The 14,787-nt window shown below is 37.0% G+C and overlaps 1 protein-coding gene across 6 annotated transcripts in view; it reads left to right on the plus strand.

Annotated features, from left to right (window-relative positions):
- NOL4 (nucleolar protein 4) overlaps window positions 1–14,787 on the plus strand; it is a 414,205-nt gene that overhangs the window by 83,438 nt on the left and 315,980 nt on the right. For 3 of the 6 annotated variants that reach the window (XM_021686289.2, XM_021686291.2, XM_021686292.2), the window contains exon 2: window positions 11,814–11,963. In XM_021686289.2, coding sequence (XP_021541964.1) covers window positions 11,814–11,963 — 150 coding nt within the window. Of the gene's footprint in view, window positions 1–11,813; window positions 11,964–12,928; window positions 12,992–14,204; window positions 14,208–14,787 lie in introns of all 6 variants that reach the window. The other 3 variants (XM_044920883.1, XM_044920885.1, XM_044920884.1) reach the window with 2 other exon arrangements.

Consider the following 14,787-nt stretch of genomic DNA (forward strand, 5'->3'; position numbering starts at 1 on the left):
CTTTAGGAATTACAATATATGTTTTAACTTATCAGAATCTACTTCAGATATATACTGATTTAGTTATAATCCAATATAAAACTTTACTCCTAAAGAGCTCAATTTTCTCACTTTTTAATTCTATGATTTATATATATATAATATCCAGATATATCAATAATCTCACAATATTATACTTTGATAATTATTTATGTACTGCTATGTCTTTCAAAGAGCTAGGAGAAGAAAGTAGGAAAGCATATATTTACAGAGTTTTTGTTGTTAACCTTATTAACGTTTTTGGCTCTCTTTCTTTCTACCTGTGGATTTGAGTTATCATTCTGTTATTTCTTTACTCCAGACTCCAATATCGCTTCGTTACTGCCTTTTTTGTGCTGTCATTGTCAAATTTATTACATTTATGTATGTTATTATACCAGTAATACAATTATTTACATATTATTTTAGTCAGTTGCCTTTTAAATCAGTCAATTCCCAAAGAATCAGTATTCAAGGTGAATATTTAAACTTCAATCTTTCTTGTTCTCTAGTATTGTAATTATATATCTTGCTATGTTTAATTGCAAATGTAGATTATTTCAACACCACTATGGGTTAAAAAACCTTTTGTGGAATCCTTGGTAAAATAACCACCAGTTACATCTGTGTGGGATATGTCCAAGTGTATTTTTAGGATGAACAGGATTTTCTTTCTTTCAAAAAAACTCTGTTACCCAGCTTTAGTAATCGCTGTGAGTCTTTGGGAAGGTTACATAACTTCTGAGTATTAGTGTTCTCACCTCAGAAGATGATGGTAGAGATTTAAAGAAAACATTTGAAAATCCCTTAAGGTATTGCTTGTCAAAAATGAGACCCTCATGTTTGAGACTGTGAAATTAATTTTATTATCAGTAATAGGAACAAGATATAAGTTGTAGTGTATATATTTTCCCTTATGGCAATGTACCTGTTATATATTCATTTTCTGTCTTCATGATGTGGTTCTGGCCCACCTCTTGCAACACAAAGTCTACTAATTTTTGTAACTGAGGAAGGATTGTAGATTAATAAAGAAAACAATAAATAAAAATGACTCAATTATTATCTTTAAAAAAGAATAAATAAGTAATTATATTGTATTTGGCTTGCTATTTATTTATTTATTTATTTATTTATCTTTACCTACCTTTACTGAAGCTCTTAGTATTTACATTTGTATTTGGATTACTGCTTGATGTCACTTGCCACTTTTATCCTGGAAAACTCCCTTTTACTATTTATTATAAAGCATGTCTAGAAGCATGGAATTGTTATTGGGGTTTCCTCAAAGGTTGATAAGTTACTTATCTCTTGTTGCTTTTGAGAGTTTGTCTTTGGCATTCAGCATTTCCACTATAACATGTCTGTTTGTGAATGTCTTTCTTTTTATGGTACCTGAAGTATGTTTTTTAAAGATTTTTTTTTTTTTTTTTTGAGAGAGAAAGAGGCACAAGCGGCAGGGCAGGGTGGTGGGGAGAGGGAGAGGGAGAAGCAGACTGCTGTGCAGGAGCCCCACATGGGCCAATCCCAGGACCCTGAGATCATGACCTGAGCCAAAGGCAGAGGCTTAACCCACTGAGCCACCACACACCCCATGGTATTTTAAGTATGTTAAGCTCCAAGCTCATTGAATATATTTCTCCCACTTCCTGAAGGGCTTCATTACTCCTTATTTTCTTACCACAAATACTTGGCTCACTTCCATTGTAGGCCCAACCTCTGAAGGCATTTTGGAGTTTTAATAAGAGTGTGGATATGAATTGAGCTTAATTACAATTGCAAGTAAGCAGGTCTACATGACAGAAGGATAACAGATGACCTCCCTTCCCCGATGTATGTGAATTCAATATTATCTTAACACTGAACTTATGATTTCTTGAAAGAATATTGACTATTAACCACCAATAGTGAAGCATTTCCAATATATGTTCCCATAGCACAACTTGTACCTTCTGTACTCTAATTCATAACTACATGTAGTTAAATAATGACCATCTAATGATTTCAAGTTCTGGGGTGCCTGGGTTGCTCAGTTGGTTAAGAGTCTGACTCTTGATTTCAGCTCAGGTCATGATCTCAGGATTGTGAGATTGAGCCCTGGGTCAGGCTCCACTCTGGGTGAGGAGCCTGCTTGAGATTTTCTCTCTACCTCTTTCCCTCACCTCCTCCTCCCCACCCCTCACACCCCACCCCACTTTCCCTCAAAAAAAAAAAAAATTTCAAGTCCTAATCTCTGGAATTTGTAAATGTTACCTTGTTTGGAAGAAGAGTCTTTGTAGATGTAATTAAGTTAAGGATATGAAGTGAAGAGATTAGCTTGGATTATCTGGTTGGGCTTTAAATGCTTTCAGATAACATGAGCCATTAGGAGAGAGACACACACACACACACACACACACACAAAGGAGAGATGCACCAAAGACAAGAAGGCAACGTGATATGGCCTCAAGCTATGGAATGCTAGCAACCACAGGAACTGGAAGAGACAAAGAATGGATTTGCCCCTAGAGCTTCCAGAGGGAGTGCAGCTCTGCCAACATCTTTGAATTTCAACTTCTGGCTTCCAGGACTATGGGGGAATAAATTTCTCTTGTCTACAATCATTGAATTCTCTGTTTTGTTTATCTGGGAATGTCTTTACCTCACCTTAATTTTGGAAAACTAGTTTTTCTGGATATAAAATTCTTGTTTAGCAGGTTTTTTTTTTTTTTAATATTCAGCATTTTGAATATATTGTACTATTGCCTTCTGACCTCCATTTTTTCTTTTGAGAAGTCAGCTGACCTTGGTAACTTCAGCACCTAGTAGAGGGCTTGGCAGTATTTAGTCTTTCTGGGATACTTGTTGAAGGAATGAATAAATAGGCTGTGATTCCTACATCACTCACAGTTTATTAACTGTACAACCTTACTATGTTTCTGCTTACCCAGCAAAGAAACTGAGAGGAAACTGTACAAATTTTATGAGTGAGAGAAAAGAAGACAAAATTTTGTGGGTGGTTTTTGCTGATGGGCAGAGTTAGAATTTGGATTTCTAGTCTAGGAACAGTGGATGTTCTCTGAGGAGTGCGGGTAGGCCAGGGTGGTTGAGGGGTAGGCATCTGAAATAGTCTTTCCCAGGCACTGTACACTAAGCTACAACAGTTTTTTGGGCTAGTCGTAGCCGCACTTCATGCAGCTTCTCTGTACTTTTGTTACATATTGGTCTTGCATCACGAGGCAATAAGGGATTATCCATGGGGCCCAGTATAGAAGAGATGCCTCAAAATGTTAAAGGAGAGAAGTGAGAAAGGTCTAAAACCTAATGACGAATCACATGCATCATAGGTAATTGTGAAGGAGTGCTTCAAATTTAACAGAGATGAGATACCATGCAGTTTGACCTTACATACAACTCATAAATATTTGTATATATTTAAATATGTACACATACATATATATGTATATATGGCTATTTGAATATACAGCCTCAGACACTGCTACTTCTGAGACCTATTATAAATCAGAAAAAAAAAAAAACAAAGCCAAACGAAGAAAAAGCACCATGTGATTTGTTTTGAGTTTTGCAGTGAGCTCCGTCTGCTGGGACTACTGTTCAAAGAGGCTTTCACCATTTGACTCATTGACTGCATAATGATTTTGCTCAGATTAATCACCTTCTTATGTTGTCTACCAACATAATGGCTATGTCACGTTACTTCAGTTTATGCCTCAGGGTCCAAATAAGAACATTGTGTGTGTATGCATGTGCGTGCATGTCTCTGTTTGCAAACGGGAAACCAGTTCATAAAAGATTAAAAGATTAAATTTCTTTTTTCTCTAATTTCCAATTTCTTACTCTTTTGTTATACATTTCTTATTTTCTGTCATCTATGGGAGGGTTTGGCTCTTTGTTACACTTCCCACCAGCACCACCATGGCTTAGGCACTGTGTGTGTATCTCCACCCACATTAAATTTTATTTCTTCCAAGAATTTACTTCACCCAGAGGTGATATCTTAATTCTTTGAACTCCCATATTTATTTTGCTTATATTTTTATCATGATCGTCAAAATGACAAGAGTCACCATTTGTCGAGTGTTCACTATATACCAACCATTGGGTCAAATCCTTTACCTATGTTACCGCATTTAATTCTTACAATTCTGTGAAGTGGGCTCTACTCTCTGTTTGCCAATTGAGAAAACTGAAATTTGAGAAGGCTGAAATTTAGGGAAATTTAAATGATTTGCACTAGGCATATAATTTCCGAGTGGAGAATCCAAACTGCACACCTAGATAATTTCTATAGCTCACATTTTTAACCTTGAACAATTATTGTCCCTTAGTCCAATCTGATAACATAGTAGATGCATTTTCTTTCCTAGCTTATATGATGTTTAAGGATAGAGATTCGATATTATTTCTTTTCTTTTTCTAATAACAACTTCCAGTACCTAGCAACTCAATAAATAGTGATTGGATGAATGAATCAATATCTAGAATGAAATTATTGTGATAAAAATTACTAAGCCTTAACATATATTTTAGAATAATTTAAGAAAGTTATGCTGATGGCTACAAATAAGTCATTATAAAACTTAAAAGACGTTATTTATGGGTAAGCATGATCACTATGCCAAATATCTTTTCTCATGTTTCTTTTTTTTTTTTTTAGATTTTAGCATAATTCTTTTTTTTTTCCATTCAATATATGCCCTCTTTAATATCCATAACCAGGCTAACCCATCCCCCCCACCCCTCTCCACTCTAGAACCCTCAGTTTGTTTCTCAGAGTCCATAGTCTTTCATGGTTCATCTCTCCCTCTGATTTCCCCCCCTTCATTTTTCCCTTCCTACTATCTTCTTCTTTTTTTTTTAAACATATACTGTATTATTTGTTTCAGAGGTACAGGTCTGTGATTCAACAGTCTTACACAATTCACAGCCCTCACCATAGCACATACCCTCCCTAATGTCTATCACCCAGCCACCCCATCCCTCCCACCCCCCACCACTCCAGCAACCCTCAGTTTGTTTCCTGAGATTAAGAATTCTTCATATCAGTGAGATCATATGATACATGTCTTTCTCTGATTGACTTATTTCGCTCAGCATAATACCCTCCAGTTCCATCCACGTCATTGCAAATGGCAAGATTTCATTCCTTTTGATGGCTGCATAATATTCCTCTGTGTGTGTGTGTGTGTGTGTGTGTGGGGGGGGGGGGTATGGATGTGTGTGTGTGTTTGGTTAGATTTATTCCTAGGTATCTTACATCTTCTTTATCCGTTCATCTGTTGATGGACATCTTGGCTCTTTCCATAGTTTGGCTATTGTGGACATTGCTGCTATAAACATCGGGGTCCACGTACCCCTTCAGATCACTACATTGTATTTTTGGGATAAATACTCAGTAGTGCAATTGCTGGGTTGTATGGTAGCTCTATTTTCAACTTTTTGAGGAACCTTCATACTGTTTTCCAGAGTGGCTGCACCAGCTTGCATTCCCACCAACAGTGTAGGAGGGTTCGCCTTTCTCTGCATCCCCGCCAACATCTGTCGTTTCCTGACTTGTTAATTTTAGCCATTCTGACTGGTGTGAGGTTTTAATTTGGATTTCCCTGATGCCGAGTGATGTTGAGCACTTTTTCATGTGTCTGTAGGCCATTTGGATGTCTTCTTTGGAAAAATGTCTGTTCATGTCTTCTGCCCATTTCTTGATTGGATCATTTGTTCTTTGGGTGTTGAGTTTGGTAAGTTCTTTATAGATTTTGGATACTAGCCCTTTATCTGATATGTCATTTGCAAATATCTTCTCCCATTCTGTCAGTTGTCTTTTGGTTTTGTTGACTGTTTCCTTTGCTGTGCAAAAGCTTTTTATCTTGATGAAGTCCCAATCGTTCACTTTTGCCCTTGCTTCCCTTGCCTTTGGCGATGTTTCTAGGAAGAAGTTGCTGTGGCTGAGGTCAAAGAGGTTGCTGCCTGTGTTTTCCTTTAGGATTTTGATGGACTCCTGTCTCACATTTAGGTCTTTCAACCATTTGGAGTCTATTTTTGTGTGTGGTGTAAGGAAATGGTCCAGTTTCATTCTTCTGCATGTGGCTGTCCAATTTTCCCAATGTCATTTGTTGAAGAGACTGTCTTTTTTCCATTGGACATTCTTTCCTGCTTTGTTGAAGATTAGTTAACCATAGAGTTGAGGGTCCATTTCTGGGCTCTCTATTCTGTTCCATTGATCTACGTGTCTGTTTTTGTGCCAGTACCGTAGTCTCTTGATGATGAGCTGGAAGTCCAGAATTGTGATGCCACCAGCTTTGCTTTTCTTTTTCAATATTCCTCTGCCTATTCAGGGTCTTTTCTGGTTCCATATAAATTTTAGAATTATTTGTTCCATTTCTTTGAAAAAAAAGGATGGTATTTTGATAGGGATTGCATTGAATGTGTAGATTGCTCTAGGTAGTATTGACATCTTCACAATATTTGTTCTTCCAATCCATGAGCATGGAATGTTTTTCCATTTCTTTGTGTCTTCCTCAATTTCTTTCATGAGTATTTTATAGTTTTCTGAGTACAGATTCTTTGCCTCTTTGGTTAGATTTATTCGTAGGTATCTTATGGTTTTGGGTGCAATTGTAAATGGGATCGACTCCTTAATTTCTCTTTCTTCTCTCGTTGTTGGTGTATAGAAATGCAGCTGGTTTCTGTGCATTGATTTTATATCCTGCCACTTTACTGAATTCCTGTATGAGTTCTAGCAGTTTTGGGGTGGAGTCTTTGGGTTTTCCACATAAAGTATCATATCATCTGCAAAGAGTGAGAGTTTGACTTCTTCTTTGCTGATTCGGATGCCTTTTATTTCTTTTTGTTGTCTGATTGCTGTGGCTAGGACTTCTAGCACTATGTTGAATTGCAGTGGTGATAGTGGACATCCCTGCCGTGTTCCTGACCTTAGGGGGAAAGCTCTCAGTTTTTCCTCATTGAGAATGATATTCGCTGTGGGTTTTTCATAGTTGGCTTTTATGATATTGAGGTATGTACCCTCTATGCCTATACTCTGAAGAGTTTTAATCAAGAAAGAATGCTGTACTTTGTCAAATGCTTTTCCTGCATCTATTGAGAGGATCATATGGTTCTTGTTCTTTCTTTTGTTGATGTATTGTATCACGTTGATTGATTTGCAGATGTTGAACCAACCTTGCAGCCCAGGGATAAATCCCACTTGGTCGTGGTGAATAATCCTTTTAATGTACTGTTGGATCCTATTGGCTAGTATTTTGGTGAGAATTTTTGCATCCATATTCATCAGGGATATTGGTCTGTAGTTCTCCTTTTTGATGGGGTCTTGTATGATTTTGGGATCAAGGTAATCCTGGCCTCATAATGAGTTTGGAAGTTTTCCTTCCATTTCTATTTTTTGGAACAGTTTCAGAAGAATAGGTATTAATTCTTCTTTAAATGTTCGGTAGAATTCCCCTGGGAAGCCATCTGGCCCTGGGCTTTTGTTTGTTGGGAGATTTTTGATGACTGCTTCAATTTCTTTAGTGGTTATAGGTCTGTTCAGGTTTTCTGTTTCTTCCTGGTTCAGTTTTGGTAGTTGATACATCTCTAGGAATGCATCCATTTCTTCCAGGTTATCTAATTTGCTGGCATAGAGTTGCTCATAATATGTCCTTATAATTGTTTGTATTTCTTTGGTGTTGGTTGTGATCTCTCCTCTTTCATTCACGATTTTGTTGGTTTGGGTCATTTCTCTTTTCTTTTGGCTAAGTCTGGCCAGGGGTTTATCAATCTTATTCTTTCAAAGAACCAGCTTCTAGTTTCGTTGATCTGTTCTGCTGGTCCTTTGGTTTCTATTTCATTGATTTCTACTCTGATCTTTATTATTTCTCTTCTCCTGCTGGGTTTAGGCTTTATTTGCTGTTCTTTCTCCAGCTCCTTTAGGTGTAGGGTTAGGTTGTATATTTGAGAACTTTTTTGTTTCTTGAGAAAGGCTTGTATTGCTATAGACTTTCCTCTTAGGACCGTCTTTACTGCATCCCAAAGATTTTGAACAGTTTTGTTTCATTTTCATTTGTTTCCTTGAATTTTTTTAATTCTTTAATTTCCTGGTTGACCCATTCATTCTTTAGTAGGATGCTCTTTAGCCTCCAAGTATTTGAGTTCTTTCCGACTTTCCTCTTGTGATTGAGTTCTAGTTTCAAAGCATTGTGGTCTGCAAATACGCAGGGAATGATCCCAATCTTTAGGTACCAGTTGAGATCTGATTTGTGACCTAGGATGTGATTGATTCTGGAGAATGTTCCATGGGCACTAGAGAAGAATGTGTATTCTGTTGCTATGGGATGGAATGTTCTGAATATATCTGTGAAGCCCATTTGGTCCACTGTGTCATTTAAAGTCTTTATTTCCTTGTTGATCTTTTGCTTAGATGATCTGTCCATTTCAGTGAGGGGGGTATTAAAGTCCCCTACTATTATTGTATTGTTGTCGATGTGTTTCTTTGCTTTTGTTTTTAATTGGCTTATATAAGTGGCTGCTCCCATATTAGGGGCATAGATATTTAGAATTGTTAGATCTTCCTGTTGGATAGACCCTTTAAGTAGGGTATAGTGTCCTTCCTCATCTCTTATTACAGTCTTTGGTTTGAAATCTAATTTGTCTATTATAAGGATTGCCATCCCAGCTTTCTTTTGGTGTCCATTAGCATGGTAAATGGTTTTCCACCCCCCTCACTTTCAATCTGGGGGTGTCTTTGGGTCTAAAATGAGTCTCTTGCAGACAGCATATTGATGGGTCTTGTTTTTTTATCCAATCTGATAGCCTGTGTCTTTTGATTGGGGCATTTAGCCCATTTACATTCAGGGTAACTATTGAAAGATAGAAATTTAGTGCCATTGTATTGCCTGTAAGGTGACTCTTACTGTATATTGTCTGTGTTCCTTTCTGGTCTATGTTGCTTTTAGGCTCTCTCTTTGCTTAGAGGACCCCTTTCAAGATTTCTTGTAGGGCTGGTTTCGTGTTTGCAAATTCCTTTAGTTTTTGTTTGTCCTGGAAGCTTTTTATCTCTCCTTCTATTTTCAATGACAGTCTAGCTGGATATAGTATTCTTGGCTACATATTTTTCTCATTTAGTGCTCTGAATATATCATGCCAGTCCTTTCTGGCCTGCCAGGTCTCTGTGGATAGGTCTGTTACCAATCTAATGTTTCTACCATTGTAGGTCACAGATCTCTTGTCCCAAGCTGCTTTCAGGATTTTCTCTTTGTCTTTGTGACTCCTAAGTTTTACTATTAGATATTGGGGTGTTGACCTATTTGTATTGATATTGACGGAGGTCCTCTGTGCCTCCTGGATTTTGATGCCTGTTTCCTTCCTCCAATTAGGGAAGTCTCTGCTATAATTTGCTCCAATATACCTTCTGCCCCTCTCTCTCTTCTTCTTCTGGGATCCCAATTATTCTAATATTGTTTCATCTTCTGGTATCACTTATCTCTCCAATTCTGCCCTCGTGATCCAGTAGTTGTTTATCTTTTTTTTCCTTAGCTTCTTTATTTTCCATCATTTGGTCTTCTATATCACTGATTCTCTCTTCTGCCTCATTTATCCTAGCAGTTAGAGCCTCCATTCTTGATTGCACCTCATTAATTGCCTTTTTGATTTTGACTTGGTTAGATTTCAGTTCTTTTATTTCTCCAGAAAGGGTTTCTCTAATATCTTCCATGCTTTTTTCAAGCCCAGCTAGTGTCTTTATAATCATCATTCTGAACTCTAGTTCTGACATCTTACTAATGTCCATATTGATTAGGTCCCTGGCAGTCGGTACTGCCTCTTGTTCTTTTTGCTGAGGTGATTTTTTCTGTCTTGTAATTTTGTCCAGAGGAGAATAGATGAATGAGAGAACAAAATGCTAACAGGGTAAAGATGACCCCAGAAAAATATACACTAAACAAATCAGAAGACACCTGAAACTGGGGGAAAAGAAAGGGAAAGAAAGAAAAAAGAAAAGAAGATGAAAAAGAACAAGATAAAAAGAAAAAAAAAAGAATATGATCATATATGATCAGGCTGGTGAATAGATCAGTGCCACACACTAGATTTTGGGTGTATTTTGGTCCATTAGAAGAAACTGCCTCCCAAAATTTTAAAGAAAGAAAAGCTTGTATATGTACAGAAATAAGAGTAAATACAGTGAAGGGATGGAATATGACTGTAAAGATGAAAATTATAACAGATTTTATAAAAGGAATCGATAAGAAGTTGGTTGAAAAAAGAAAGAAGGGAAATTAAAAAAAAAAAGGGAGAGAATGTGATCAGGCAGGAGAGTAGAACAAAGCCATACACTAGAGATTTAGGGTATATTTTGGTCTGTTAGAAGAAACTGTATCCCAAAATTTTAAAGAGAGAACAACTTATATATATACCAAAAATAAGGTTAACTATTATGAAGGGATAGAATATGACTCTAAAAATGAAAAATAAAAAATATTTTTATTAAAAAAAGGGATTGAAAAGATGTTGGTTGAAAAAGGGAAAAAGAAAAATTCCAAAAAACACAAAAAAAAGAAAATTAAAAAAATTAACTTTGACAGACTAAAGAATCGGGGGAAAAAAGCCATTAATTCTATGTGCTGTATTCTCCTAGTGCTGGAGTTCTGCTGTTCTCTTTGATTGGTAAACTTGGTCTTGGCTGGCTGTTCCTGCTGATCTTCTGGGGGAGGAGCCTGTTGCCGTGGTTCCCAAATGTCTTTGCCTGAGGCAGAATTGCCCCGCCCTTGCCTGGGCTGGGCTAAGTAATCTGCTCGGGTTTGCTCTCCGGAGCTTTTTTTCCCTGAAAGCTTTCCATACAGCTTTGGAGGACGAGAGTGAAAATGGCGGCCTCCCAATCTCCACCCCGGAGGAGCCGAGAACTCGGGGCCCCACTCCTTAGTGAGCCCCCAGAGAAAAGCAGTCAGTCACTCCCAACTCCGAGACCGTACTCCGTGCTCACCCATCGTGTGACTGTGCATTTCTATCTCTGGCACCCGACTCAGTGTGGAGTCTCCAAACCCAGCAGATCCCTGCGGTGAACTCCCGCACTGCTCCTCCCAGGGGAGGAAGGGGAGTCTCCCCAGATCTGCCGCGTGTTGTGTCCCTGCTGGAAGAGCAGTGGCCCGACTGTGCCGCGGATCACGGTTTATGGCAACCCCGAGCTGAGAGTCTGCACCTTGGCTCCGTCTCTGCAGCCGGCTTCCCCGCTCCGATACCTGGGAGCTCTGCCGCACTCAGTCACCCCCGGTCTTTCTGTGACCCCGAGGGTCCTGAGACTGCACAGTCCCACGAGGGTTCCACCCCTGGCTTAGCCACTGGAGCGACGTCCCTCAGCGGAGCCGACTTCTAAAAGTTCCGATTTTGTGCTCTGAGGCTCTATCACTTGCCAGAAGCGGCCGACGGAGGCCCCTCCCCCCACCTATCTTCCAGAATATCACCTCGGATTCACTTCTCCGCACGTCCTACGTTCCAGAAAGTGGTCACTTTTCTGTTCAGAGAGTTGTTGTAATTTTTTTCTTCAATCTCCTGTTGAGTTTGTAGGTGTTCAGAATGGTTTGATCCCTATCTAGCTGAATTCCTGGGACCAGAGGAAATTTAGGTCTCCTACTCCTCCGCCATCTTGCTCCTCCTTTTTTCATGTTTCTTAAAGTTCTCTATGTAAACAATTTATGAAATGATGCAATATTCACTCACAGTTTTTGGAATTTCCTATCTGGATGATATTTTTGTTTAATTCACTCTCTCTGTTAACTTTGTGTCTTTTTTTTTTTTGGTTTTGTTTTCAGGATGGTGTAGGGGTAGATGAGAAGCTGTCTTTGCGGCGGGTAGCTGTGGTTGAAGATTTCTTTGACATTATCTATTCGATGCATGTGGAAACAGGGCCAAATGGAGAACAAATTCGAAAACATGCTGGACAAAAGAGAACTTACAAAGCAGTAAGTTAAAAAACAAAACAAAACAAAAAACAAAAAGAGGCATGCATTTTGAAATTTGATATTATGTATGTTTGTTGAAATTGGATTAAATATTTATAAATATTCTATCTTCAATATAAATTAGACCATATTATGTTACACCTAACATTTAAACTATTATTATTACTGATTCTGTTTTGGCCATATATTCACTAAGTCTATTGCATATAATTTAAATCTGTCTCTAGCACTCTCATTTTGTTTTCTTTAAATATACTTAAAATGTGGTAGTCCCAGTCAAATGACCACAAATTTGTGTCATATATTCAGTATATATTCAAATCATAATATATGAATTATGGACTGGGACATACGAACTTTTGTACTACCACTATAATCTTAACATTCCTTCCCCTTCAAATCATATTAATATGTTCAGGTATTTCCTATTTAATATATGTTTGCATGCATAAGGGAAATTTGATGTACTTCTCTTGTGTCACCTTATGTTAAATACATTTGTCCTGAAGGGTATGCATTTCTTAATTTTCCAGAATAGAGAATTAAAATATATGTGTTGTTTTAATAGATCCAATTCCCTTAAACATTTTAAAATGGAAATATACAATGTTTTTATCGTAAATTATGTGGAAAACATTTAATTAACTGTTAGATATTGAAATATATATATTCTCAAAATGGAGTTATATATTATTTTTTAAGTTTCTATTATATTTACAGTTTGACCTAGACACTTTAATCTAGCTTTTATTTAATCAAACATTTTATGAAATCATCTTATAGATATTTCATCCTTTCTAGGAAAATTGAACAGTAAATTATTCTTTTCCAACATGAGCAAAGTATACATCAGAAGTGTTTTATCAGCAAGCAGAATAATATCCTTTTTTAGAATTCTTATTTGAATTTTGCTTTTGGCTACCTTTTTATTGACTGTTTTCAGCTATATTGATACACAATATCAGTCTGGATCCATTTTTTTTTCAGATACAGAAAAATGTGTGAAATGCTCAAAGTTTCAAATACAGGTACATATGTTTGAAAATTAGCTACTGAGCATAAGAAATAGCTTCTTTTTCCATAACTATTTTTTGCTATATTTCCAGGGTCATATTGAATCTTTGTAGTTGCATAATAACCCCTAATACATGTTGTATTTATCTCTCCTTCTCTATGGTTTTGTTTCTTGGCTGTTTCCAAATTGCATGGTTTGTGGGCAGGCACTATTGTAAGTTTCCTTACATAATTCTGCCACATAAACTTTCTTTTGACTTACATATCCTAGGAGACATTCTTATCATGACTAATGACAATGGCCTAGCTTCTTAAGATATTTATATGCAGACTAATATTACTGAACATACTCATTTTGCTTGTCTCCTAAGCTAGGGTTGTATCTTTGGATAGTAACAGGAAAAAGGATATACATTGATCTACTAATATCACTAACTGTGTACTCTGATGATCATGCATTTTCATGAAATAGCTGCCTGAACTTGATAGAACTTTGTAAGGTAGGAATGCATAAGTTCAGCTGTGAAATGAGAGCAAACCAATAAACAAAAAAGCGGCTTCACTGTTGGTAGAGTGTAGCAGCCAAATCTGTTTAGGTGCCAAAAGCAATTTAAAATGATTTAATCTTTGGAGTGCATTTATTAGAGACCTTTAATTCAAATGGAAACATGACACAGACCCAACTCTGTCACCCTGTTTTCTTAGGTGAAATGTAGGGAATGTGATCCATTGCCATTATGCATGCTAGACACTTCCAGTACATTGGTAAACATGTTCCCGACATTTATCATTTTGCACTAACATTATGAAGACATTTTCTGCATTTTGGGGTGGAAATACCAACTGTGGACATGTAAGCAGCCCTGAAGCCTCCTCCATTCCCTCTTGAGAACATCCTATTTAAAGATCCTTTCCCCAGTTGATTTTTAATTTCCACATCTAAAGTACTTTCACCTTTTTTCTAATATCATGAAGGTTCTTTTTTGGCATAATCTTTTGCCTTCTGGTATCTCTTAATTGAATCCTAGTTAGGAAAGATTTCCATTTTATAGAGTAATAATACATCATAGAAAAAAAAAAAAGAGCTGCTGCTGCCAGCAAAACTGCACATATCACTCTACCATAGATTAAGTCTAATGCTAATATTTCATATAAATGTTCACCTAAATGGGGCATAGGATGGAACGCAATTTGAAATGGAATGCGTTAGTGGTATTAGGGCCTTAGCCTGTTGGGTCAGTGTTGAGTTCTCAATACTAATGCTAGAATTGGCTAGTCATTGGTACCTATGGCAATTATAATGGTTCCCATGAAGTTTAAGATTTTTTTTTTCTACTTCTAACACATTAGTCATAGCACATGCATGATTATGTTTATTGACCTTTTTCTCCCTTTTCCTACATGGCCAAGAAACCATACTTATACAACTAATCATTAAAGTGTTTCATATTGTTTTAATAATATTATCAATAGATTTAGTGGTCATTTTATTTACTTTGCCTTTTTTTGCCAATCTTTCTATGTTTTCACTCTGCAGGAAATGGTGGTCCTTTAATATTGGATTAACTTCTGAATGCTATTTGTTTTTACCTATCTGCAGTATGTCATTCCTTGAAATATCTAGGCATTATACAACTTAACTATTATTGCAATCTGATCTGACTATAGATAAAATTGGAGGGTATGTATCCTACTACTGATGAGCTCTTTTTAAAAATCCACATAAAATGACACATTTTAGGAATATGTAAAGGCTATCATAATTGTTTTGTTCAGTCATGGGGAATTCTAATGTCTTTTAGGTCTTTTT

This window comes from Neomonachus schauinslandi, chromosome 14 (genome assembly GCF_002201575.2).
Source record: "Neomonachus schauinslandi chromosome 14, ASM220157v2, whole genome shotgun sequence".
NCBI lineage: Eukaryota > Metazoa > Chordata > Mammalia > Carnivora > Phocidae > Neomonachus > Neomonachus schauinslandi.